Source organism: Cydia splendana, chromosome 3, assembly GCF_910591565.1.
Source record: "Cydia splendana chromosome 3, ilCydSple1.2, whole genome shotgun sequence".
Classification (NCBI taxonomy): Eukaryota; Metazoa; Arthropoda; class Insecta; order Lepidoptera; family Tortricidae; genus Cydia; species Cydia splendana.
In genome coordinates, this window is record NC_085962.1 from 20,697,423 (window position 1) to 20,725,163 (window position 27,741).

At 37.7% G+C, this 27,741-nt stretch overlaps 2 protein-coding genes across 5 annotated transcripts; one reads left to right on the forward strand and one right to left on the reverse strand.

Annotated features, from left to right (window-relative positions):
* Positions 1-4,044: 4,044 nt before the first annotated feature.
* On the forward strand, positions 4,045-25,996 carry LOC134806889 (insulin-like growth factor I). Of its 4 annotated transcripts, XR_010146559.1 has the most exons (6): positions 4,045-4,290; positions 18,570-18,739; positions 20,836-20,947; positions 21,481-21,685; positions 24,047-24,951; positions 25,147-25,996. XR_010146559.1 is itself a non-coding variant. In XM_063780308.1 (5 exons), the coding sequence occupies exons 2-5, from the start codon at positions 18,580-18,582 to the stop codon at positions 24,182-24,184; spliced, it is 615 nt and encodes a 204-aa protein (XP_063636378.1). In that variant the 5' UTR covers positions 4,045-4,290; positions 18,570-18,579; the 3' UTR covers positions 24,185-25,996. The 4 variants fall into 4 exon arrangements, 3 of the variants coding, with proteins under 3 accessions (XP_063636378.1, XP_063636380.1, XP_063636381.1); XM_063780308.1 differs by having other exon boundaries at positions 24,047-25,996; XM_063780310.1 differs by having other exon boundaries at positions 20,839-20,947; positions 24,047-25,996.
* LOC134806887 (translation initiation factor IF-3) lies at positions 25,994-27,741 on the reverse strand. Its single transcript, XM_063780306.1, has 3 exons — positions 27,433-27,741; positions 26,889-27,117; positions 25,994-26,354 (listed from the first exon to the last, which is right to left on the reverse strand). Exons 1-3 carry the CDS (start codon positions 27,678-27,680, stop codon positions 26,181-26,183), a joined length of 651 nt encoding a protein of 216 aa, XP_063636376.1. The 5' UTR covers positions 27,681-27,741; the 3' UTR covers positions 25,994-26,180.

Below are 27,741 nucleotides of genomic sequence, written 5' to 3' on the forward strand. Positions count from 1 at the left end.
GCCAATACTAGGCAATAGGCATACGACTAGTCACAAGCTTCTGGCCCTGCGCGCTGCGGCGGAGGCTGAAGGCAGGCTAGAGGCTGAAAACAGACACCGACTATTCCACGAACAAGATACTTTTACCTTGTACATACTCGCTGCAGCTGCGGCTGAGTCCCACATATATAAAGCCTACCCCCTTCCCGTTTCCTTTTATTTGGAGTTTACCTCTGTACTTACATACTAGGGGCTCTGTGAGCTGTAGACCTCGCGAGCAGAGCTTGAAATAACATGGTGCTAAGAGCTTTAAATATGTATAGTAAATTAAAGAAAAACAATACGAAATTTATGTGTAAAAAAATACAAAAAGTTATAATATCCCAGCATACAATTACTGGGGATCGAACCCAGACCCTCTGTGCAAACAGAAAAAGCGAACGTTTACAAAATGAGCCAAATAGTTCTTAGATGGGTTGACGAAATTTAGCTACTCCTTCTCAAATTAAAATTAGTTAAAATTAAATATCTAAATACCGCCTAAACCAGCGATAATTTTTTTCTGCATTTTTTGCTATTAACTCTGTAAACATGTTTCAAAAAGAAAAAAGTCTTATGATATCGATACGACTATTTGTTTAGGCGCCAGGTATCACGACTCCGCCATTTTTAAAAATTTCCAAAAACCGGATTGACAAAAAAAAATTATTTAGTCATAAAATTCGGTCACAAAATTTCACGAGAATCGGTTAAGAATTGCGACCTGTAGAGGAGAACATCCGGACATACGAAAGCAAAATGCCCGAGTCAAAACGTAGACCTTCGCTTCGCTTCGGTCAACGAGTAGGCTACGAGATTATCTACTTAAGATAGAGGTACCTACACCAAGCAACACTTAGAACCTTATTTGCCTGAACATATCGTAAATTGTGAAAATGTATTTTTATATTGATAGGTAAATGTATAGACGGTACATGTGTAGGTGTAGTAACTTACAATTTTTTATCGAACTTTAATAGTGTGGGATTAATTATAGAGATTAAAGTTACAAGTAAATATTCTTGATCTTAATTGGGCATTTATAGTATTTGATTACCTACTGTTACAGTAATTAACATAATAAGTTAGTATATTTTATTTGCCTATTTAAATTTGTTAATTATGTGTTTACGCAGTTATGAAATCAAGCACATGGATTCTGCATGTAGACTGTAGGTGAAATATAAATAATTACGTAATCTTAAAATAGTTAGGTATAGTATCGGCGTGTACAACTCGTACGTGTACAACGAGGCGTGCTCATAGTTAATTATTAACCAAGGGATGAAAAGCACCCGTTTGACGAGATATTTCGGTACGGTCGGTCGGTAGAAATATATGGTACCCGACCCGAGTTAGACACTACTTTTTATTTCGAATACGAAGGATTATAGGAGGATTCCGGGTTAATGGGATGGTGCAAGTGGCGCTTAAGGTAATTTTCACTGATTTGAGGTAAAAGGATCGTACTCTACGGAATCGGGAGTTAAATAAAATTTATATCAATACGAAAATCCATAAGAACCGAATTTTCATTAGTTCAATAAATAAAATTATAATTATTAATACATATATATAGGTATAAGTACTTGGAAAGTAAAATTCCCTACGCCATCGCAATCACAACATACGTCACATTTTAAATTCACCTATATTGACAGAGCGAAGCAAAGGTCTCCGTTTCAGGTTGGACGACGATTAGATGTCGAGAGAATTTAGTCTAGTTTTTGGCGATCTGCGAGTTATCAGTTCGGGGCGAACTACTGGTAGAAAAATCGGCCAAGACCATGTCGGGCCATGCTCAGTGTGGGGTTCCGTAGTTACCAATCTGACAGAATAGGGTAAACGGGGGCTATTAGTATTAGTAAGTATCGTGAATATTCATGAACGTTGCAAATTACAAGCATAAGGGATATACCTACCTTCGACCTGCGGTCGGCAACAGGCGGCTCGCGAGCCTCCCTGGCTATTTTGTGTAAAGGCTCCTCTTCACGTTGGGCCAACGCCAACGCCAACGAGGGACGCATTTATGCGTTAGAGGGAGCAAGTGATATTGCTATCTCATTCTACCGCATGGCTGCGTCCCTCGTTGGCGTTGGCGTTGGCCCAACGTGAAGAGGAGCCTAAAGGGATTGGCCAAGCGATTGCGGTACGCATCTACACTTGGCCCAATCCACAGTGCGTGCTCGAACGCGGTCGAGTGCGGACGTTTGTGCTCAGTATCAATTTTAGTTTTTTTTTTATTAAAATGACGAGTACGTGGCCTCGTTATGGAAGTAATTAAGGAATAGGAAATTTACGCAGACAGTACATTTACAATTTAAATAAATAAATATAACAATACATACTTATAGTTAAATAAATGAATATTACATACATATCTAACTATATATAGTAAGTACCTACATTGCACAATTTGCACAGCTATGTTGGTAAGCTAGTAACAAAATTAAATAAAATTATAATATGCTCTAAAATAATTTAAGCAAATTATAAGGTAACATGAAATTAAAAAGATATTTAATTAATTTAATTCTTTAAAAAAATCTACCAGTCATTTATTTTCGGCAAGTAGGTATCATCAAAAAACTCTTGCAGCTTCTACGACATTTTTTAAAATTACTTGATGATAATAATGGTACGTGGCGTATCTTAGATAAATTGCTGCAACGGCTAATGCTTCCACGTCCATCTTGGAAACCGGTCAGATCACAACTGAAATTCGCCATCGTGTAGTAGCGTTCCGACCAAGGCACGGCCAACTCATGGGCCAAGCGTTGGCGGAGCGTTTGGCCAACGTGTAGAGGAGCCATAATATTGACAAACGACAATGTCTGATAAAGTCATAAATATTAACAAAGTGCAACCCGCGTCAACTTCATTAACTAGGTACTATGTGGCCCTTGGCTGCTAAAAGGTTGCCGACCGCTGCCCTAGACAGACGGACATGACGAAACTATTAGGGTTCCTAGTTGACTACGGAACCCTAATAACATGGGGCGCTCGAAAACCTAATCGTGAATACCTACTAGTATAGCAAGTACGCGTATGGCGCTAAGCAACAAGTTATGTTATGACTCACAGTCTCTTGTTGGTTCAAAAATCGTTTTCTACACTCTTTACTCTGTGAATTAATTCCTGCACCTTCAATCATTGCACCACCAATAGAATCAGTCAAAGCAGGTTAGTTTGTGGCGGGCATTTTGTGAGCTCCTGTGGACCTCTGTCACCCGTGTGGTGGGAGGAATCGCGGGTAAAGTTGCCGTTGGTTCAGAGAGCGGAGTTTTTGAAAAATCGTATAACTTTTTTAGATCACAACACGGTTGCCAAAACTTGAATCAATCTTGAGGATTTACTCTATAGTGACGTCATCTATTCGTATCCTGATTTTTTGACTTTCGCTAGATAGATCACGATAATAGGTCTAAAACGCACTTTAAAAAATTGTAACAATCTATGCACGAACGCTAATAAAAATATGAAAATTGTTTCTAAAAATTCGCAATTCCATTTTTGAAGGAACTGATCGTTATTTTCTCTTTAGTTAATAAAAAATAAAAATTACAACTATATAATCTGCGGTCCCGAGCACGCACATAACATCCATCTCAGATGCTTACGCTCAGTGAGAGTGCGAGAAGAACACGAACCTATGGGGCCTTAATAATGTTCCTGTGCCTTGTTTTAGCCGGTCGTTCAGAGTGTGGAGTGGAGTCACGAACGCTGCATCCTCGAGGATAGATGTGGAAACATAAGTGGCGAGCTACCTATATCTTTAAGGTTCAGTGACAACTCTCTACCCCAAACTATCATTTTTTTGTAAGGGCTAATCTGTAGTGAGCGGCACGTTTAAAATACATGTATAACTTCAGAATCTGCAGAACGTCCCCGTATCTAGAAGTCGACCGTGTCGCTGAAGCATCTTCCTTTAGGTCCATATCAAACTGATGTCTGTTTGACTGGGAACTTGACAACGCCGGGAAGGTATGGGGGATCACGTTTCTACAGGAGGGCTATCCTTCAAGGGCCTGAAGCGTGCAGCTGGTGGGAGGAGCGGGGTCAGCGGGAGCGCGGGGCGTGTCGCTCGCGCCGCCCATCGGCGTTATATAAGCGGCGCGCGCGCACGCGGGCCGGGCAGCCGAAGCCCGCGCACAGTTCCACCGCGACGCCGATATAGCTGCGGTCTCGGAGTTCGCGCGTTTCACCCGGCATCTGTTCGGCCCGGCCTTGGCATCGCCTCCGAACCAGCTTACATTCGTTTCTGCATATAAGGTGAGTTCTATTGAGGTTACCTTATTTGATGTGTAAGAATTTTCTAGCAAAATGGTGTTCTAAGTGAATAAGTGAAATATATCAATACCGGTTATTTACTAAATGTGCGCGTTTTACGAGTGTTTACTAACCAACTCTTTATAAGTTTGTGGACGATGCATTGAACTTAAACAGGAAATTCTACATAATAATTATTCTTAAAGGCTTTTGAGTTTACTTCACTTATGTTATTTTCACTAAAGAGTTCCTCTTTTTAAACATATAGTAAATAGTAAACCGGCCTAGCCCCACAGCAGGTAAGCTCAATAAGGCTTGCGTTGTGAGCATATAAATTCTTACATAGCATATAAACATCATAACTCGTCCGGAGAAAATATTTGTGACAATGATAAACACAGAAATAAATGCCCATACCAGGATTAGAACCCCGAACCTTCTGCTTCAAACATACGAGCCCCGAGGCATATGTTTTCGTCTAGTCAGACCATTTTATTGCTTATACTAATGTACTTTATTTTTATGTGGTAATTTTCTACAATAACTAAATCCAAATACAAGAAATACCGTCTGTACTGAAAGACTTATTTGATGGGTACGAGTATAACATGTGATGTGAAAAGGACTATTACTAGGGAAAGCAACACGGCTCTGCCAATGTACTGACAATTTTGTTTGCTTGTTTGCTTGCAGCAGTGCTGTAGGAGAGGACATTATGCTTTGGACAACGTTTTTGAAAAGTATCTTTTTTCAGCAATGAAAGTCTCGTGCAATTTTATCATACGATCAAAATAAACTAGATTAAACATTATGGTTCCATTACTGGGTCATTTTATGTTCATGTGTAAAATTTATTTGAATAACCAAAATTGTTGTGTGGAACTAGACAAACTAATTTGCATCGGGGCTCGTATGCAGTTTAACTAGGTACCGTTTACGCTAGGAAGCCCTAACGCCAATGACCTTCGATCTGAATTAGTTTTCTAATGTTTTTTGTAGCTTATCATATTAACAGCAACGGCTTTAAGCAATACCTATAGCATCCCATATTTACTTCAAAGCCAATAGTTATTGTCTTCGAGATATGTATTTGGCATCAAAGTTGAATAATTTTAGGCCTAAAAACTGGTTTTCTGGCCACAACTTTAGTGCTAATTAGTTTAAAATTAAAATCTCTGACACGTTTTTCGAGACGTCAGAGACGAACCCAAATATGTAGATTTCGTATAGGTACCTATGTTAGATAGAGTTACGAAAGAAGGGATTTTGTAGACAATTAAAAAAAAAACATAATATAAAAACCGGCCAAGTGCGAGTCGGTCACGCGCACGAAGAGTTCCGTACCGTACCATTACGCAAAAAAACCGCAAAAAAATCACGTTTGTTGTATGGGAGCCTCACTTAAATATTTATTTTGTTTTGTTTTTAATATTTAATTTTGTTGTTATAGCGGCAATAGAAATACTGTGAAAATTTCAAATGTCACGGTTCATGGGTTAGGTACAGCCTGGTGACAGACAGACAGACAGACAGACGGACAGCGGAGTCTTATAGGGTCCCGTTTTTACCCTTTGGGTACGAAACCCTAAAAATAACTAAAGTATTAGTTATTAGCGTTGTTTAACCGTCATTCATTTTTTTTTCATCTTTCATTCATCTTTATTCATTTCTTTCAAAATCCGGTAGACAAGAATAAAGAATAAAGATCATTATCTTATGATAATCATCAATTAATGGAGATAAAAGATTGAAGAACCGATAGCCGTTTGTCCTATAATTCTATCTGTATCATGTAGGAGATCCGACTCAAAACATGTCAAAAATGGATGAAAACCCTCTTAAAGTAGGTAGTAATTAGGGTTCCGTACTAAAAAGGTACAAAAGGAACCCTTATGGTGCGACTCTGTGCGTCTGTCACATAAGAATCGCATGACCAAGTTATATTCATAACAAAAGTATTATTAAAACTGTGATATGATACTACTGTGATATCAACAGATTTCAATACAAAAAAAAATAAGTCCCTAATAGGTCTGTCGAACTAGATCCAAAAGAAGCGTTTTGAGGAATTAATTCCCAGCAAGCATGAAATCATTTTAATACCTTCATTTGCTCCTAAATGCATTTAATCTGAGTTTGCTCCATTCCAGGAGGTGTGGATTAATTTTGGGGGCCTTGGGAGATACCTACAATTTACCTTTGGCAAAACCACTCGATTTAGAAGGAACCCACAATCAAAATCAATGTCACTACCAGTAAGGTTGTTGTGGATCAGACACTGGTAAAAAAAACGGTTTTTAACACGATTTTACCAGAAAAAATAAATTCAAACTGGCATTTTTTATAATGTTTAACTATGTATTAAGGTAGGTACTTTTCGGATCCTCAGATGTAAATTTTTATCATGATTAGAGCAAATTTTCCATTGGACGTACCGTTTTTGAACTACAAGCAAAATTCTGAAAAATAACAAATAAAACTCCCGGAATGGAGCAAACTTGGATTATATTAGGTCCTTACCTATGAAATTGGCGTTTTTGTTCATAGATATAAGTCTGATCCTAGTTTATTTTTTTTTATTAAAAAGTACATACACAATTACAATAAAACTACAATATGATTTCGCCAAACTGCTTGACAGCAATTAATTGTTATTTTTTATTGTTAAGTGTTCAGAATTAAGCCTTGAAAATAGGTCTTTTCATGTGCTGTCGGTTCGAGTATTAAAATTACTTATATTTTTCTAATGGTACCAATTTTCAAGAAATGGAGATATTGAAAACATACCTTAAAGGTGTCAAAAATTACTGGAAAAATTTTGTTTGGTTTGAATTAGCCATCAAAAAAATATCCGCAAAATTAATTGTATGGAAATTCGTGTTTCGTTGAAATTCTCCGAACAAAACGCCAATTTCATAGGTAATGACCTAATACTAGTTTAGAACCAAACGAATGTATAAAGACGATTTCAAGCTTGCTGGGGCGTTAGCGTACACTGTGTTGCATAAATTAAGTACGATACCCACTGACATGACATTGAAATTGCAATGGGTCCCTTCACATATAGGGTTAAGAGGCAATGAGGAGGCCGATGCCTCAGCAAAAGACGCATGCACAAAAGGCGCGGATGTGTATATCTTTCCAGACTTTACTGAGAAACTACATAAATATAAAAGAAAAATTCATTCTGTCTGGAAAGAACACTTTGATGTACGTAGCAAAGAAAAGGACGTGTGGTATAAGACGATGCAATCGGAATCTCCTCATATACCTTGGTTTACTAACAGTAATTTAAGTAGACAGTTAATTAAGATAGGTTTAAGATTGCGTTCCGGGCATATCCCGTCAAAAAAAATTGCCTACTTGATGAAAAAAGAACCATCCCCAAATTGAAAAGTTTGCGATTCTGTTGAAGATGTGCAACATATTTTGACTGAATGTGCACGGAATGAAAGCGATAGACAATCGTTACTAACTACCCTCAAGGTAAATAGATTAGATATAGGTGCTTTTCAGAGCATCTTAACTGTACCGACCTCAGAAGAGGCTAAAAAGATATTTTTATATGTAATAGATTTTTTCAAACGGTACAATACTATCCCATAAGTAGACATGTAAGAATACTAGTCTAAGGTACAATGGGGCTGACATAATCATGTAACTGATTTAAGTCCCTAAATATAGTAAAATAGAATAAAAAAAAAAAGCTTGCTGGGAATTAATTATTGTAAAAAATCTAATTTGACTGGCTTATAATTTTTTTTTACTGAGGCCTATAACAGTTGATAATATTGTTTTATGATTTGGAGATTCACGGACTTACTTATTACATTAGTTTATTTATTAACTTAGATAAGCCTATGTAATTTGGTAATGTAGATACCTACCAAAATATTTGTACTACAAATACCAGACCTTAGCTTTATATGAACATTACAATAATTCAGGTCAACATTTTTTTATAGGTAGGTCCCTATTACTTAGGTACATAAATAAACAAGTTGTTTACTTGATTTATGGAACTTACCTTAATCGTTCTACAGTGAGACAAACAATAAAGTATTGACATTTAATTAACGACACTAATATTTGCTTTGTAAGTGTAAGAGTAATTTGTTATTTTGATTACTTATTTGTCGCTATTATTACGACAGTGTAATCGATTACGACATACTATATTACGACAGTGTAATTGATTCCTGCGCTAAATACTGCGTTGACGACCGGCCTGGCCTAGTGGGTCTGGGTAGTGACTCTACCTGTGAAACCAATGGTCCCGGGTTCGAATCCCGGAAAGGGCATTTATTTGTTTGATGAACACATATATTTGTTCCTGAGTCATGGCTGTTTTCTATGTATATAAGTATGTATATCGTCGCCTAGCACCCGTAGTGCAAGCTTTTCTTACTTAGGGGCTAGTTTAATCTGTGTAAGATGTCCCCTAATTATTTATTATAACAAACATCTGGGTGCGTAGACATGATGCCATCCTCCGTAGCGTAACTATCACTCTTCCATATTAGTGCGACAGAGACAGTTGCGTTTTGTTCCCTACCAAGCGTTAACGATTGGCAGCTTGTCTGTGCACGAGTCTAATATCCAAGATGAGAATCGTTAATAGAAAATGAAAATAACTTTTGTTCTTTAAGTACAATATACTTAGGTATAAACTCTATGGATATGGGCCTTTTTTTGGCTAAAATATCTTGGATAGGTACCTACAATAACATAGACAAAATGGAAAATCATCAACATCATTCATTATCATTTTGATAGCAACTAAACCCCTCTAATTAGCGATACTATCTTTGTTAATTCAACCATGCGCCTGGCAGGTGTCTATCAGTGTATGCCAGAGTAACAGGCTAGCAAAGAGGTTTCAATTTTCAACATTGTACAGTCGACGTCAAAGATATGTTTACATTTTTCGCCTTATTATAAGGGAGTAAGGTGCAAAAGTGTAAACATATCTTTGGCTTCGACTGTAGGTACACATTGTTCTGGGACTAGCTCTTACTCTAACAGCGGAACATTCAACTACTGAGTCAGAATAGGAATAAGTGCTACATTTACATTAAGTATAAAGTATAAAAGCTAAGGAGCGAAGAGGCACTTCAAAATTATTAGAAGTTCTAATTTATCGGTTAAATGCAATGGATGTCAAACGCAGTCGAGTCCTTGTCGAGTGGCTCATGATAACGCGAATCTGCCTACTTGATTGATCTATCCAGGCCGCCATCAGGCTAAGTTATAAAAAACTCTCTTAAAATCAGAATATAAATTGAACATAATTTAACAATATTCCTTTAGGCAGGGATTTTCTAATATAGCGAGAATTTCGCTACGAGGATAAGGGGACATGGAAATAGGTATGCTTTAAGTCTGGTATAATTTGTTTCCTTTTAAGATAAAAAAGTGCTTTATCGCCGTGTGCATTCTAGAAAAACAAATTTATACACATTTGACTAATATAGTTTCTGCTATAATATTACGCATATACGTAATTAAGAACGTAAACACGTAAGTAGGTATTTTCTATCTAAGTTGTACAAATGTATCGCTAATTAACTTTACTCCGAAACATGAGAGGCTTGGGTAAAGATTATTTGGTTCATACATAACTATGTTTCCTTCTTTATGAGGTGTTGTGTGTATTAGTCAGAGATAGTTCAAAAATAAATAACTGTGTATAGATTATTATTTATTATGAATAACTCACCTTCGTTACCTACTAAGTGTAGGTACGAATACAGTCGGCATCAATAGGTAGTAGCGGATGAAACACCACGCCAAAAGTATCTGCCACCCCTTTGATATGGATCATTTTCATTTTCCTCGCGTTATCCCGGCACTTTGCCACGGCTCAGGGGAGCCTGGGGTTCGCTTGACAACTAAATCCCGAGAATTGGCGTAGGCACTATAGTTTTTACGAAAGCGACTGCCATCTGACCTTCCAATCCAGAGGAAACTAGATCTTATTGGGATTAGTCCTGTTTCCTGACGTTGTTTTACAGAGAGAGATATATCTCTTTTTGATAAGCTATTTTGAGAATGGTAGCTACTTTTGACACGTTGTCTGATCCACTACTTTTGATGCTGACATTACGTGTAACCACAATCACAAACAAGTTACAACCGAGTTAGGTACAACTAAAACATTAGATTAATAGTAATTAAATTAAATTAATTAATTACTGCTCGGAAGGTGCAGGCAGGATACGAACTATTGACGTCCATCCTATGCTCAATGTGTATGGGATGTACAGTAAAGATGTCTAAGTAAGAAGATATATAAATGTGTCTACTTGATTTTAAAATTAAAATGATAAGAATTGTACAGGTTACCATCTATACAATATTCTCCTATGGGTCCGGGTTAAACGTAACTCCATTTGTCATAGTTTTGGGCCCGACCGTGGACGTCAGGGCAATCACTACCTACAACCCAATTACAACCCCATCTCTAGCACAAAGAGACGCGAAGTGACGAAACGACCATCAACAAAGTAACTGTTGTTGACGTAGATGTTTGACAGGACAAACTCTAAATTGGGGTCGAAGGCAATCGGTCTCGGTCTCGAAAAGTCACGAACCGATCACCTCTGACATATTACTCTCATTGAGTGGGTAATAGTCGATATGTGTTCAAAACACGAAAATGTTTTCGCAACAAAGAGAGATCATGATGAGTTAAGAGCCAGCGGGAGTGGTCATTTCTCCATACAAACGTACTCCTCGTTTTCCTCCGTGGTTTTTGAAGCTAGAGCAATGATTTTTTCAACACAGATTAATATTGTCAATATCTGTGTCGGACCGTTTTGCTTTTTTTGATATTTTTGTTTTTTAAGGCGCTAGAGCCCTTCAAAAATGGCCAAAATGGCCTAATTGACTATGCCGCAATGAGAGGCGTGGCATTCAAAACTGATATCAATTAGGCAAAAAAGCAAAACGGTCCGACACAGATAATTTCATAATCATTTAGATTTCCAAATTTGGTTACGATTGGTTAAGTTTTGGAGGAGGAAACAGAGGAGTACGAAACCTCGATTTTTGAGATTTTTACGCAGGATTTTTCGCCTTGTCCTTATCGCACTACTTTTAGGTGCCGCTTCCGTTAGCGAGACGGGTATATTTACCTAAAATATTTAAAACTCAGCTCCTCTTTCGTCTTAATGAGAGTCCGAGGCAAGAGATAGGTAACCAATTCCTTTCAAAATACCAACTGACGTTTAGGAAGCGGACATGTAACTCAAAATAGGGAAATGGGGGCTGCATTATTATAAGTTTATGTCTCGGGATAAGATGTAATTCTATCGATATCTAATTGGCAATGACATAATGTAAGTACATACATATAATTCAGGCGTGTGAGTGTGCTATTTCGGTTCGCGGTAAGACGACGGCGTAGGCGGCGGGCACTAGGTTAGGTTACACCTAGGAACAGATGATGAATTGAGGTGTCTCGCCGCTAGAGCACTGACCGCCGCAACTCGCCAATTGGGCGAGCCGACGTTACACTTGACCCCGCAAACTCTTCAATTGTCTTTTGTCCCGAGCTGAGATTTAGGTAGGTATGTTCCTACACTTGTTTGTTGACTGCTAACCACTACTTGTTGGTTGCTATGCCCCCTAAGGGCCCGCCACGTGTCCCTGACACGTAAAATTTACACTCTGCCAATATGTGCATACCTACGCGCTTCGGCCTAATAATTTCAAAGTAAACCTAAACAATATGTGCGAATCATATGGACATAACTCGTGTTACTGTTACTATGCAATATGAGAATCGAACTCTCTAAGGTCTAATGATCTTAAGTTATTATTAGCAAGCTGTTAAGTCACAGTGCACTGATACCGGTTTTAGCTATTTGTAGACTGGAGTAACAACGTGCCTAAGTAATCGTATCTATAGGTAGCATGAGATTTTATCCGTCTATCGGCACTTAGCAACTTGCTCAACATCTCGGCCGCGCATGAGGAATCAAGTTTTTAAATAGGTATCTTTACTCCTAACCTAACGGAGATTACACAGCATAACAATGAAGGGCATACCTAATGATCACAATTAAATACGAAGGTAACTTGCAGGCATCAGTCAGTTATATAATCTCGGCCTTGAATATGACCGACGAATCATATGATTTTCCTTGTTGAGATTTCTTCAAGCAAATTGACTTGAACGTCTTAAATGGTTAACGTGAACCGTTTAGGTTTAAAGCGTTGATCTGCTCCGTAATGTGAGCCTGTGAGGTAGCGTGCGTTCGAGACAGGGATTCACGTAATTATTCAATCTAGTACTGGTGCACCGAGCGAGACGAAGGAGCCTCGGCGTGCACGCGCCCTGCGTGTGATCGCTCACCGCCGCCGCCGCGCCGCGCCGCCGCGGAGACATCACAACACCTCGTTACGCGCGGCTCCTGTTCCACCAAACAGTGCGTCGAATGCGTGAGACCCGCCGCGCGCACTCGCGAAGCGCCGCCGCAGAGCGTAATCTTCATGTCTTTAGGTATTTGTTAATTTTAGCTTCGTAATATTGGTAAATAAAAAAAGGATGCATAAATTAAGAATGTATTTCGTATTATCTGAGTAGAGAGGTATACCTACAGTTATTAAATAAAGCAAAACGGCATGACTACGAAATAATCTAAAAATTGTCTCAAAGGGGAGTCTGAACTTCAAATACCTATAATGTTCCTACCTATTTAGACACTATTCACCAAATATGACTGTTTATTTATTTAATAAAAAATTTATAACATAATAAAAAGTATATAAACACAAAAAACTTATAAACAAATAAATACCTAACGGCCCGATTCGAACTTTAAGATACGTCAATTAATAGATCTAGAAACGATATGGTCCATATCGTTTCTAGATCTATTAATTGACGTAAGTATCTTAAAGTTCGAATCGGGCAGTAAGTCGTAGTTGCTCGGTAGGGTGTCCAGAAGGCTGGCCGCATTGCCCCGCTGGATGGCAATGCTGATCCATTGGGCAAAATAATGGGTAGCCCTCTGGCCAAACATCATCCAAAGAAAGTGAAAAGCGAGACTCGAAAGAATTTAACCTTCACAACCGACGCAAAGCAAATGACCTATAGGTACCTAAGCAAAACATCGATGTCTCTGCTGCATTGCTCATTTATTACCTCTAGAGGTCGGATCAATTTTATGTTGTTTTTCTACTGTAAGGTCCTTAACACGGGATCATCCCGATCATCCGTATCGCATACAGATGCGGTTGGTATTGATTGAATGTGCCATTGCAGAGAGAATTGTCAAAAATTGCTAAGTTTCCATGAAATGTTCTCGGTTTTTTTTGCACATTTATTGCCAACCCTTCTTACAGTTAGTTTCGATTTCTATGATTTATATGACTTGTTAAACGAACAGTCGTCGACAGTTAAGCACATTGAGTAACCGAATAATTATATACGGCTACAAATATAATGACCACCAAAAAATACTTTGGTACCCTAAATAAAAAAATCATGCTTACCAAAAAAAATTACTGAACACCAAAAAAATAAGGCCTAAAAATACAAAAGTACCACCACTTTAATTACGACTGCACTTCAAATTGTATTCAAATACCAAATATATTGAATGATCACCAAAAATCATTAATGATCACCAAATCTTGAAGACCAAATTAATGCGATATTTTCACCTAAATAAACCACTATGATTACCAAATAATTTATACATATTACCAAATAAAGTAAACTGATGCCAAAATTACTAGCCCCTCCCGCTCAACCCCCCGTAGCCCGCACCGCATACCTACCTAACCTAATCTACTTTTCTAGTAGCATTTCGTTATGCTACTCGAAAAGTAAGTTAAACTGCTATCAGTTAAGTGGGTTAGGTTAGGTTAGCACTGCGACCCTTACAGAAACGAAATGGTACTAGAAAAGTGGGTTAGGTTAGGTTTGAACTGCGACCCATACAGAAACGAAATGCTACTAGAAAAGTGGGTTAGGTTAGGTTTGAACTGCGACCCTTGCAGAAAAGAAATGCTACTAGAAAAGTGGGTTAGGTTAGGTTTGAACTGCGACCTTTACAGAAACGAAATGCTACTAGAAAAGTGGGTTAGGTTAGGTTTGAACTGCGACCCTTGCAGAAAAGAAATGCTACTAGAAAAGTGGGTTAGGTTAGGTTTGAACTGCGACCCTTACAGAAACAAAATGCTACTAGAAAAGTGGGTTAGGTTAGGTTAGAACTGCGACTGTTACAGAAATAAAATGCTACTAGAAAAAGGTGACGAAGTGGATTAATTAATTTAATAGGATAACGATATATTAAATGATTGCACATTTTTAATTAAAATGTGGTTACAATTTTGTGATCATTTACTATTTTTGCGTTTACAATGATTATTTTGGAGCCATTTGCTTTAATAGGATAGCAAGATTTAAAAATTTGGTTATCATTTTACATTAAAATGGAGTTCTAATTTTGGTGGTCATTTACTATTTTTGGGTTTACAATGATTATTTTGGTGTCATTTTCTTTAATAGGATAGCAAGATGTAAAAATTTGGTTATCATTTCACATTAAAATGGGGATTGAAATTTGGTAATCATTGACTATTTTTGGGTTAATAATGATTATTTTGGTGTCATTTCCTTTAAAAGGATAGTAAAATGTAATAAAATTGGTAATCATTTCACATTAAAATGGTGTTATAATTTTGGTGATCATTCATGATTTTAGGGTGGTAAAATAGATTTTTTTGGTATTAAATTTTATTAAATCTGGTGATCAGTTAAATAGCAGCCATTATATACCTACCAATCTGAACAGGAACTTTTTAAGTCAAAACTTTCATGAGAAGTTTCTCACGAAAGTTGCCAGTTATTTTATCAAAAATGTTGACAATATTCTGCAACTTGCACATTGCCATTATGTAAATTGTGGTACCTAGGAGCTAAAGTCGTTCTTCGTCGTAGATAAATAACGCGACGACAGAACGTCCTCCGACTTATATTACAATCGTGATGTAAGCAAAACCGAGCAGTACATACAAGCACCCACCCTACGCTATTCTTGGCTTGGCACTTATAAAAAGGAAGAGGCTGATTTGCATTTTTATCAGAGGAAGGTGAAGTCATCATCGTTTGTTAAACCGTTTAAGAACTTTGTTACTTATTGCTAAATGCATCCGAACGCAAAGAACAAGGAAAGCTCGTTATCAGAGCTGACACACAAATAGTATTCTGAATCTGAGTAATAAAACAATCGTATTGTTGTGCTAGTTCTATAAATGGACTGTTCCCTATAAAATTGTCGTTGTAAAGTGGTGTTATTTTCCTGTTTACGGCGCGGGACGCTAAGTGGCAATCTAAGATGCAACTGCACTGCACGTGGATACTAATACTACCACACCAGTACTCTCGCAATTGGTCGTATGCACCGCACCGCACCGTGTACAACTTTTAGAAAATGGGCTGGATAACAAAGTAGGTACGTAGGTACCTACACTCCTCGTTTAACAAACATTATCTTCCGAATTAACTAGGCTAGGAATTAACGTTTTGTTTGTATTCATTTTGATGCTTACTATTTATTTTCTTCGAAAAATAACTACTACTTTATTACATAGAAATATTTTTAATAAGTTTACAAATATATCACAAAAATGCGATTGTTGTGACAAAGTCAACTGGTATGAGAACTCATAGTTCTACAGCTACACGGTCAGCTTAAAAAAAATCAACTATATTTCCATTATAAATATATTAAATAAATATTATAGGGACATTCTTACACAAATTGACTAAGTCCCACAGTAAGCTCAATAAGGCTTGTGATTTGGGTACTCAGACAACAATATATACAGTATGTATCAGAACGAAAGACAAAGAAAGAGACCCATTAATGTTTAGGTCATACTGAGCAACTTTTACTATGGGACCAACCTCGAAAACGCGGAAAAAAAATTTGGAAGTTTCATACATTTTGCTGGTCTGATGTTGAAAACGCGAAAAAATGGACTCTCCCATAGGAAATTCCCTTTCCTTCTGATACATACTCTATAATATACAAATATGTACTTAAATACATAGAAAACATCCATGACTCAGGAACAAATATCTGTGCTCATCACACTAATAAATGCCCTTACCGGGATTCGAACCCAGGACCATCAGCTTCATAGGCAGGGTTACTACCCACTAGGCCAAACCGGTCGTCATTATGTTTCGCCTTTAGTAAAATTTTATTTAATTTCTACATTTTCATATAGGGTACCTACTATCACTGTAACTCACGAGTTAATGTTTATTACATAATGAAAGTAGTAAACACAGGTTTAATGAACTACCGAACTTTGCCGCTTGCGTTCCATTGCAACGATAACTGGAAAACACGCCTCTTAGTCCATGAAGAGTAGTGATGGTAAGAAAATAATAGTACTTTGCGAATAGGTACTATAGTTATTTGTTTTACAAGGGGCACGACCCCACGGCTGACCAAAAAAGCGATGGCTCGATGTCCTGTAAGCAGATATTTATGAACATAAACGGGCTCACACGAAACGACGCCCAGGATCGCGCTAAGCGGAGGAAAGAAAGTAGGAAAGCGGACCCTGGCGAAGGCCGGAATAACTAGGTAGAAGAAGAAAGGGACAAAGTTGTTGTTTAATCCCTCCGGGGGCAACAAGAACAAACGTCGTGATACCAAATGCAAATATACAAGTGTGAAAAATCCAGTGTGACTGGATTCCCAACCCTATTAAACATACCTGACCTATACTAAAGAGTTGTTAATTGTAATGGAGAGGTAAAGTCCAGGAAAAAACCTTCATCCATAGTTTGATCGCCGAAACAGATGGCACTGTAATGCAAAGAGCATATAATCACTACGATCTGTAATGTTTCGTATGTTTTATGGTCATTGAATTGTCAAACGTCAATGTTTGACAACCAGAGTTACCGCATAATCATCAGTAGGTACCGTCTTTACCATAAGGGCACACGGGGGCATAGTAAAAATGTTAGTTTAATTAGCTTTCTTTACTTTCCAAAAGGGCCCCAAATTCGTATGTGCCCAGGGGCCCCAGCATAGTTTAACATAATGTACCGAGCCGTACAGCGCCATCTTGTGCAGCTGTCAAATTCGAAGCACGAAATTATCTTAGACTTTACTCATCTAGTAAAATCAATGGATCTTTGCCTGTACCTAATACACCTCCTACTCATATTCCGCGATACGAATATACGAATTCGTGTTCGGCGCCTCACTAAAGAAGAGTGAAGTTCACTATAGATATAAGTACAAAATTAAGATGATATCAATTGTTTATAATATTAAAACCATCGCGGCATTAGTAAACAGCGTGAAGCAATCGTGCTCGACCTGAACGTAAACTACTCAAAATAAAACAAGTTGTGGGAATCGAACTTTGTTCAGATCACTCTCGCGTCGTTCACTGCAACTGATATTAAACTGCACCGATGCCGGTACCGGTATACTTTATAATCTTCATAATGATGTAGTAGTGAGACTACTTATGATATTAAATAAAAGAAAAACATACAACCGAATTGGTAACCTCCTCCTTTGAGATTTGGAAGTCGGTTAAAAATAATGTGATTTGTTCCCAAGTAGCACTGATACCAATCGTCTTATCAATCAAAAACAGATCATTGATTGGAAGCGTTATTGGTAAAATGCATTTTCACTTCCAAAACGATACACTTAGGAAATGAAACGAGTGTTTAGGGATCCGATTCCTGGGCGTCGCCGGCTCGGGTTACCGCCACCCTTCACTATAAAAGCGGCCGCTACTCGGATTACGTACATTCGATATTCAGTATTTAACATTCACGCTTATGGCTGAGTGTTGTTCCTGATAGTGACTAGGTAAGGGTCTTAGAGCTTACGAGGATTCACCGTGTTGGCTTTTATGGCCCTGTGTTTGTCCCTTAACTTGCCAGCAAAGTGAATTCTTGTATACCTACTTAGAAAGGGTCTACATCCCGCTTTTGACTCCGCAACAAGTTGCAAGCGTCCATAAGCTGCGGTCTATGCAGACTGTTCGCTTGTTTGCCACCTTCATGTGATAAAAAAATAATTTTGTTTTCTGATAATATATTAGGGCATACTGAAACCCCGCGAATCCATCTGCGAGTAATTTTATGATTTATCTGGACGTTTCGAGCTATTTGCCAGCGCTCGTGGTCACGGGAACGACTGAGAACTATATACACGATACAATCAGTTCAACTTTAGGGGCAACCGAAGACTATAACTAATTAGGTATGTGTATTGTTCCAGCAATAGCAGCATGCTTATCAACTGTGCGGTGCTTTTGCTGACGGCGTGGACGCTGCAGCCCGCTGAGGCCGCCACGGCCGCCAGCGTCAAGCTGTGCGGACGCAAGCTCAGTGACATCATGAGCAGGGTCTGCTACGTCTACAATAGCCCCTCCTGGGGTGACCCCACAGGTCAGTCTGTCAGCTAAACTTGACTTATGATATATATGATCAATGAAATACATATATTTGTCTGTCAGGTTAACTAAACTTGACCCATGATGTGATCAATTAAATACATGTACATTATACTTACTACTTGAATGTGACAGTACCTATAATCACTTAAAATTTTATTGCGAATCTCAACAGCTTCAGAAGAGCTTTTGCATCAACATCATACAAAGCCTCTAAAGATCACTGTGTATTAAAATTAAAATTGTCTCGAACAGAAGCTTTTATTAGAAAAAAAAAAACAAACTAAAATTAAACGCGATTTGTTTTATCAATACTCAAAACGTAAACTGATATGACCAAATTAATACAATGGGACGGGACTTCTGTGGCCTCTGGCAGTGTTTATTTAAGGATTTGTTGTTGTTGTTGTTCGACCTTACCATGGCAATAAATAAAATACAGGAAGAGAATCATCGCATCGTAAATAGAGTCATATGCAGGAATACCCACGCGTCCCTCTAACAACGAAACAGCTATTATGCAACTATGAACGGGCTACCATAATTTTACCTATGTTCACATAATAGACAGGCAAAGTACCCCTTTCTAGCGCACTTCAAAAAAGTGGGTAAATCAGCTTAGTAAAAATTTTAATTAACTAAACTTTAACACAACCGACAAAAGTCTGAAATTGTAATGAAATGAGACAGACGCGTGCTACGAAGGAACATTCGAAATAATTAATAGTCATACCTATTATAGCTACATAACGATCTCAATTAAGTCCTCGACACAGGAGGACTATATAATTAATATAATTCTAGAATTTGTATATAGGTAAGTATATAGTAAAATACTAATTAATTAAATACGTCATATAATTAGTCATTAGTTATAATAATTTTGTACACGAGTCGTTAATAATCATAATATCTAACATCCGCGAAGCAACATCGTTATCGATAGGTGTTCATCCGAGTAAGGTCAACACTATTAATGGCTTGTAACGACATTGTCAACAACATTATCTCACGCCAAAATTGTGCTAATTATTGCAATTCAATTAATTGTCAGCAAAGAAACTTTGCACTATACGCTCTTGACTGTCATTTAATGTGATAAAGTCCGAGTACTTAACCTAAAACAGTCAGCAAACAATTATATAGCATACACCTACATAATTTACATAATACAGTACAAAATTGTAAAGCGTAGGTTAAATGTTAAACGTGACTTAATTAAAAACATTTCAGCAAGTTATATGATAATAATAGATCCGGCTAAAAGTATTTTTGCACTCGCAGTCTCGCACCTACTTGTTTACTGCGAAGTAAAGAGACAATGCCGTCAATGCCCACTATTAGGCTCATATTATTAACTATAATTTTTATGTAAATCTTGTAAGGTGACTTGAAGGAAATCTTTATTAATTATAATACTATAAATTATTACCTAGGTACCTACTCTACGGGTGATACAGTATAAACTTATCATGGTTGTACTGTATCTAATTATGCGATATTATATACGTTTTTATCGCAGAATTATTGACCTTTTGATTGTTTACGTCTGGAATAAAAAGGCAAACATATGGGTCATACACATTATTGTATGCTTAACTCCTTCGCGGCTTACCTGCTGACATCGCAACAAAAAGCTAAATTCAGGACGCACAAGGGTGGGTAAGGACAGGCGGGATAGATTTTTTCAGTACTGAGACTCAAATAGGAAAACGTGATATATTTATATGCACCAGGGCCATCAACTTTGATGTTTTGTCCACAGAAGGGACCTTTTCCTGAAATGTGCTTGACCCTAATACCCACCCCGAGTAGACGCATTGTATAGTCAGCAATAGAAATGGCTAGGTATGCGAGCCAGGTGTCCAAAATGATTTTTACACGCCTTTAGGTATTTCCTTGACGGCAATTCCGCTTCTGCTGAATTATCTGCTGACTATACATACCTTTACGTACCTATACAATATACATCTAACTTCGATGATGATGATCAGGCATTAAATTAAATTGGTATGGAGACAGTTTATGGCGGAGCCTTAAAGTAGGTGATAAATTCCCATAAACTACTATTAAACCCTATTGTTTTTCCAGTAGTAGAGCAGCCAGGCATGCGTCGGAAGAGACAGGCCGGCATCGCGGACCAGTGCTGCACCTTCGGGTGCACATGGGAGCAGCTGAACGAATACTGCGCAATCAGTTCTAAGTAAGTTACATACAATTAATAAGGTGAACAACTAAAGTAGGTTAAGATTGAAATAGGTAGGTTCAGGACTTTCCGGAATTCACTCTAAAAGTTTGTACAATCATCATATTATTAATATTAGTAGGTATGTATTCAGGCTAACGTATGAATTTGAAAGGATATTCCAATAATATACTTATATAATTTTATATTCTTACATTTCTTAATACTTATTATAACGTATAGAAATAGTTATGTTCTTATGTTAGTACTAATTGTAAGATTGTTGTGCCCCTGTTTTAAATGTATGTACATTTACAATTGTAGTTTTAAAAGTATGTACATTTGCAATGTTGTCACCAACATGAGAGTAATAAAGTTTATATTCTCTTCTATTGCCACAAGATGTCTAGTTATCTATGGACCTCTACAAACAGCGATAATTGGATACGATTTGCTTTACATTGCGGCATCTGATCGATCGATTGAATTCATTACACCTACTAAGCCGGCAATGTAGACGCCCTATAGAAACGCTTCTTATCGGTGTTCAGTTCGGAGTCGGCGTTGAGCGAGCTGGAAGCCCACATGCTGGAAACGCGAGGCACGGAGCACAAGCGCGAGGCGGAGCGGCAGGCCGCGCCGGAGACGCCGCCCGAGGTGGGACGCCGCAGTCGCGGGTACGGCCGCAGGAGGGGCCGTTGTTGGTGCCGGCGCAAGCGGCGCACGGGCCGACGGCGTACTCTCATGGGTAACATGGTGTGTCTGTCCTTCATCACTCACTTGTTCTCTAACTTACCATGGGGCCAAGTCGAGTGACAATAAGTAGTTTATTGAATACGCCAATCGAAACTTAAAGTATGAAAAAAAAGACGTGACTTTTCGTCGCATCTGTTATCCTACTTTTCGATTCGCGTTTGACGATAAACGTTTGTCATGTTGGCTTCGGCCCCAGACACGAAGCGACTGATAAAGACACTTTCTTTATACAACGTTGCGTTCGTACGACTCGCATAGAGTTCCACTCATCCAGAACAAAATATAAGGATTTGAGATTTATTTTGTTGATGCGCCCTCTTGCTTTTTATTTTAGAGGAACGCGAACGCAACAAAGTACCTATAAATAAATAAAGAATAGTTTAATTTTGTAGTCTTGTATTAAGTATTATAGCGTTATTTAAATACTAACGCACGCGTTTTTATTAAATATGTACTTAAAATTGATTAAGTAGAGTCATAAAATACTAGCATTTTAACGTTATTTGTGACATTCCATTCCTAAAGGGTCCTTATGCTCCATGCGCGATCCTTTAGGCATGGAACGTCACATTCAACGTGCGTTAGCGTGTTTGTAAATTTAAGTCAAAATTGATTACCTAAGTAGAGAACAATGAGATGATGAACACTAACAATTCATTATTAATGCTTTGCATGTTGGGCTGACTAAAACCGTCACGTAACAAACTCGTCACACAACACGTATGAGCTCCGTGACGTGAGATTACCTGCACTCCGGAGCTCGTTCGCGGCTCACTTGGCACACCTCTCATATTGCCATTATCAGTATTATCAGTATCACTCATCGATGAGCACTTTGTCTTTGGATACCTATAGATATGGATTGGGAACTTTAGACGTAAAGTAACGTTAAACCACGCCGAACCAGTCCAGTCTATACTATAGTCCATCAGTACCCTGACCACGGGTTTGACACCGCCATATTCGCCAGCGACTGCGTAAACTAATTCACAATGCATCTCTCTCGTACTGATATTGGTGCAAGCGAGAATAGCGAGATGCACTGCTTTTTAGTTGACGCAGTCGCTAGCGTTTAAGGCTGCGGAAAACTCATGGTATAAGAGCACAGTGGTGTCAGTGGTACAATTATGGTCCTCAATTATGGTAATTAAGTGAGTATCAATACAATCTTCTCTTTTGTGTTGCCTAATTTTTTTTCTTCCATTTATGAAAATATTTTGCCTTGAACAAAGTATCCGAGTTGGTTTTGGATCATAGTTGGAGCTCTTAGACTAGTTTCTAGTGGTTTTTCGATAGGTACCTACATTCTTAAAAAGTCCTTTCTTTATTTGAATTAAATTTATATAAATGTTACGTTACTATATTGGATTTATAATAATTTAATAATAAATGCAGGCACTTAAGAGGAAAGGGGACGATCGTTTCTCCATTCAAACGCAAGTAGTCCCAATTTTCCATTCTGGATATTAACTTTATGTATTGAAAATATTTTGACACAATTTGATGTAGGTACATTAGCTATCTATGCCCCCCTCCTTCGATTGACTTTACCTATTCGATTTTATGATTATTGTAAGAGTAAGGGGCAAAAAACAAATATCATAAAAAGATGCTCCTAACTCTTATTATTAATTAAAAATTCGAAGAAAAATCAAACGAAGGAGCATCGCTGTGGTTGATATAATGTTAATATCCAGAAAGGTAAATGGGGACTATGTTTGTACGGATTGGCGGTTTCTGGGCAGTCGACCACTTTCGTTTTAACACCATGTTATAGGCAATCAAGCGCCGCAACCATTATTTCCCATTAATTGAATTCACAATAAATTGCATACAAACAGTTCATTTTTCACGATTCAATAACATTAACAAAGCAGGATTTCAGGGAGGTGCATCAGTAAAATATCCCACACAGATCACGCAGAAGGCCTACCGCGAATCACGTTCGACGTGTTACCTCTCTGTCGCACTTGTAAATTCGTACTTAAGTGTGACAGGGAGGCAAGGCCCTCAGAGTCTATCTTACGCTAGAGAGCAGTAAATTAACCGAGTCTAAGCATCAGCTATTACCTATTTCAAAAGTCTCAAGATGATACTCTAATAGCTGCTGCAGCAGCGTCTAGATTTTGAATGACAAAATGAATGGCGGATTGAAATCGGTCTAATCAAGAAAATGTACCGTGACGTCGTCCGCGGCAATGCTGCAATGTTGCAACAGTAATGCTGCTGCAGTCACCATCATCCTAAGGTTGTTTAATTATGTACTATAATTCCTTTCATGTCTGGGCGGCACCTCCCTCCCGGGCCTGTTATGCCGAAACCTGACGAACGAAGACTGACGTTCTTTCCGTATTGTTTTAGATACGAAACCAAATCAATAACAGACCAGAGCCCGTCGTGGGAACCGTGTCCCCAGTGCTGACGTGGGGCCGCACCCTCAACACCGACCTGCCGCCCATGGAGCGCGACCGCTACAACTACGTCGCCGTCTACTCTTAAAAAACATCGCTATTAAAAACTACTTAGAGTTTCAACTTGTCAGAGCCAATTGGAAGCTAGCGACGACACTGGACGCGACAAGAAACATAATGCGTCTCAATTCAGCGCTAGCCACGACACATTGACGTGTCGTGTCGTGAAGTTTTTTCAGCACTACAGGGAAACGGTGTAGCGGACTATAGGGTAGCGCTACGACCGTAGCTTGGCAGTGAATGAGTTAAAATGGGCTGCCTTTTTTTTCCTGAAGTGCCTGATTTAAACATATAACGAGCTGCAGTCAAGCCAAGTTTAAATTATGCCAGTGTCATACTAATATTGGTATATAGGATAATAATTTATATATTTAATAATATTTTATATTCCTAGTGGAAATCAACACATATTATACTTATAATGGTAGGTTATGACGTATTATAATTAGGTATCAAAGCTTGACAAATGTCAGCATTTATTTGTTGTTAAGTGCCTATTCGGTTCACTTTTGCTGTATTATGGCACCAACACCAACAGCGGGGAGCGTCCGCCACTTGCCGCCACAGATGAACGTGGCTACCGGTGGGTTTCTGTTAGTGTTCAACTCTATCATTTTTGGTGCACTTTGACAGTGAACCGAATATACCTATATTTAGCAAATATTGAAAGAATTATTTTAACAGTAATTAAATTTTTGAAGAAGAAGAATTAGCTTGTAAAATTGTGGAAAATAAAAATATTTTAATGAGTAAAGATAGAACAACCACCTAGAAATATAATTTTGTTGCAATGGGGTTGGCAACTGTCAACGGTTTGCATAGATGGCGCCATCATAGCTTGCCCCTTTTTCTATGAGATTTGGCTTAAACGGCTGGCATCCAGGGCATTAAAAAAACAAAAATTTGACACAATTCTAGGGATTGACGGGGCAAGCTATGATGGCGCCATCTGCTAAATACTTCGACCGGCCAACCCCATTGATTCGCTAGTAGGTGAGTAGGTAGGTAGGTATCTTAGTTATTATTAATATATTATATAAAATCTATTTCTATTTAGAAACATTTTAAATTTATCAATATCAGCCATTTTAATTTTAATATCAAATGGAATTTTACAATAGCTACCGTAAATAAGATAAAAGATATTCATTCCAAATGACTACCGCCTTGAGTATGAAAATAAGTTTGTATCCTATACATGAACAGTTTAAAAAAATATTTAGATAAAACTGATATTATGGATAAAATCTAGTGTAGGTGCCTAGGTTGAAATGTGTGATGTGTTCAATTGTCATTATACCTACGTCTAAGAATTAAGTTACTTGAGGTCTCGAAAAATTCGGAAAAGTAGGAACTTTATACCTCCTTAAACAGTTAGGTATATTATAATTCACATACAATAATTGTAATTTATAATCATGTATGAACTAGTACTAGAATAATAATTAAGAGGGATGGAACCTATTGAACTATCCTTCACTGTGCATTATCATTCTTTATCATAATAGTTCAAATAATCTAAGGTTCTAATATAACAAATAACTTCTATAATATAAGGTTCAAAGATCTCTAAAGCATCTGTGATAATTCCAACCGAGATAATTTTAATTTATAAATATTTCGTAGAATCACCATAATTGTGTAGCATAAAGTATTTTCCTTGACATGATAGCGAATGCATTGTATGTAATTTTAAGTAATTAAATATAAAATAGGAACCAATTTGACTGAAGTGGATGCTGTAATAGAAAAATCATCCTCATGTACATTATCTTATTTAATATTTCATTAAGCATCTAATCTAAGCAATACAAAGGTTTATTAAAATATTGCATGGTTTAACATTTTTGTTGTTTCATTTCTATTTACAAAACTGGAAATTAAATGCGATCAAATATTGTATTTGTAGTCTTAGTATCACATATTTTTTTAGTTTCATCACTGTTGGTATCTGGTTTAGAAAAGTAATATTTTTGTAAAATAACATACTTGAGGGTGAATATGGCCACCAGCCCGATGCCTAGTCATAGCGGCCCCTTATCCTTGTCATCGGAGCCGGGGCCCACACTGTTGCTCGCTTGACCACTGGCCTCTTTTGCAGGTAATATCTGGAACCGCAGACTGTTGCCTTTGTTCCTTTTTTGAACCACTTTCCCAACAGATTTTATACCTTTTTCAATGACAGAGTATATTTTTTCCTGAAAATGAGCATTAAAAACCAATTAGACAAATACATGATGAAAGAAAACTAACAAAGTATTATAAAATTTATAAACCATAACATAACACATTCAATTTATTGTATGAATGGTTGTGTATTCATTTTCATGTATTACTTATACACAATAATATGAATGTTCATGTTATATGCACTTCTATATCTCAATATTAACCTATATACAGTCCTATTGTGTCTACACATGTAGGAGATTAAGTCCGTAATTTACATAATTCCATTCTATTCAGAATATTCTAATCCATTAGACACTCATAAGCACAATCCAGATTTAATTTAATAAGCTTAGTTTAAGTGCATAAACAGTGTAGTGCAAAACTGGCTTTAAATATTGAATTCAAAATGTAGAGTCTAGAAGTGTCATCTATCCAGAGGGAAAGGCAATGTTATGTTATATTGAAATGTGGGCAGATAAGGAGATCTGCCGGTACCCCCAGCTCGGTTCTAGCTAGCAAGCCAGCACACATATGTAACAGGATAAAAATAAAATACATACTGTAGTCTCAGTTTCATGGCCTCCGTCACCAGCGATGACCACCCGGACCTGGTGCTGTTTCTCTAAAAGCTTCAGCATCTTTTTCACACCTGTCATAAGGTCATGTTCACCAATTTTTGTAGAAAGGGTGAGCAACTTCTCCCCTTTCATAGCATTGTTTTGACGAGTTGCCTGTTTTTGTTTTCTGTTTTCTAGTTCTTCACTGTGGTATTCAGCATTAGTCATCAATCTGCAATACAACATGGTGATATGGTATACAAATATTGTTTAATATTAAGTCATAAACAAAAGAATAGCTCAGAAAATACCTTCTCAGTTTATATGGGACTCAATGCTTGAAAAGGATTAGTCTAATAGCCCTCACGCTGACCCAAAAGTGGGATAGTGAATTCCCATACATATTTGAATTACTTCGCAGAAAACGCACATAGCAAGGGTAAGCTTAGCACTTAGAAAAACATGACTACCTATATTGTCACTAGTAGTGAATAGATTTCGCCTGGGCACGACTAACAGAAGTTGAATGACCCTTGAAACTACTTACTTGTACACAGGCCGCCTAGTTTTGGCATCCACATCTTGTATTTTAACCAGTTTCAACTCTCGCTTCTGTGAAAGGTTCTGGGCATTCTTCAGATCCGTAATGGTGACAGAGTTATCAGCGCTAATCAGCGTTATCCTGTTTTCAATGTTCTTCCGTTTGGGTATTTCTTTGCCGTCTGCTGCAAGCCTGGCTAAGGTCCGACATTCTAAAACGGGCCTAAAACTAATTAATCTTATTAATGTATTCATTATTGTGCGCTTTATTTAAACTCGAGATATGTATTCTTTAATAGATACGTGCACAACACTG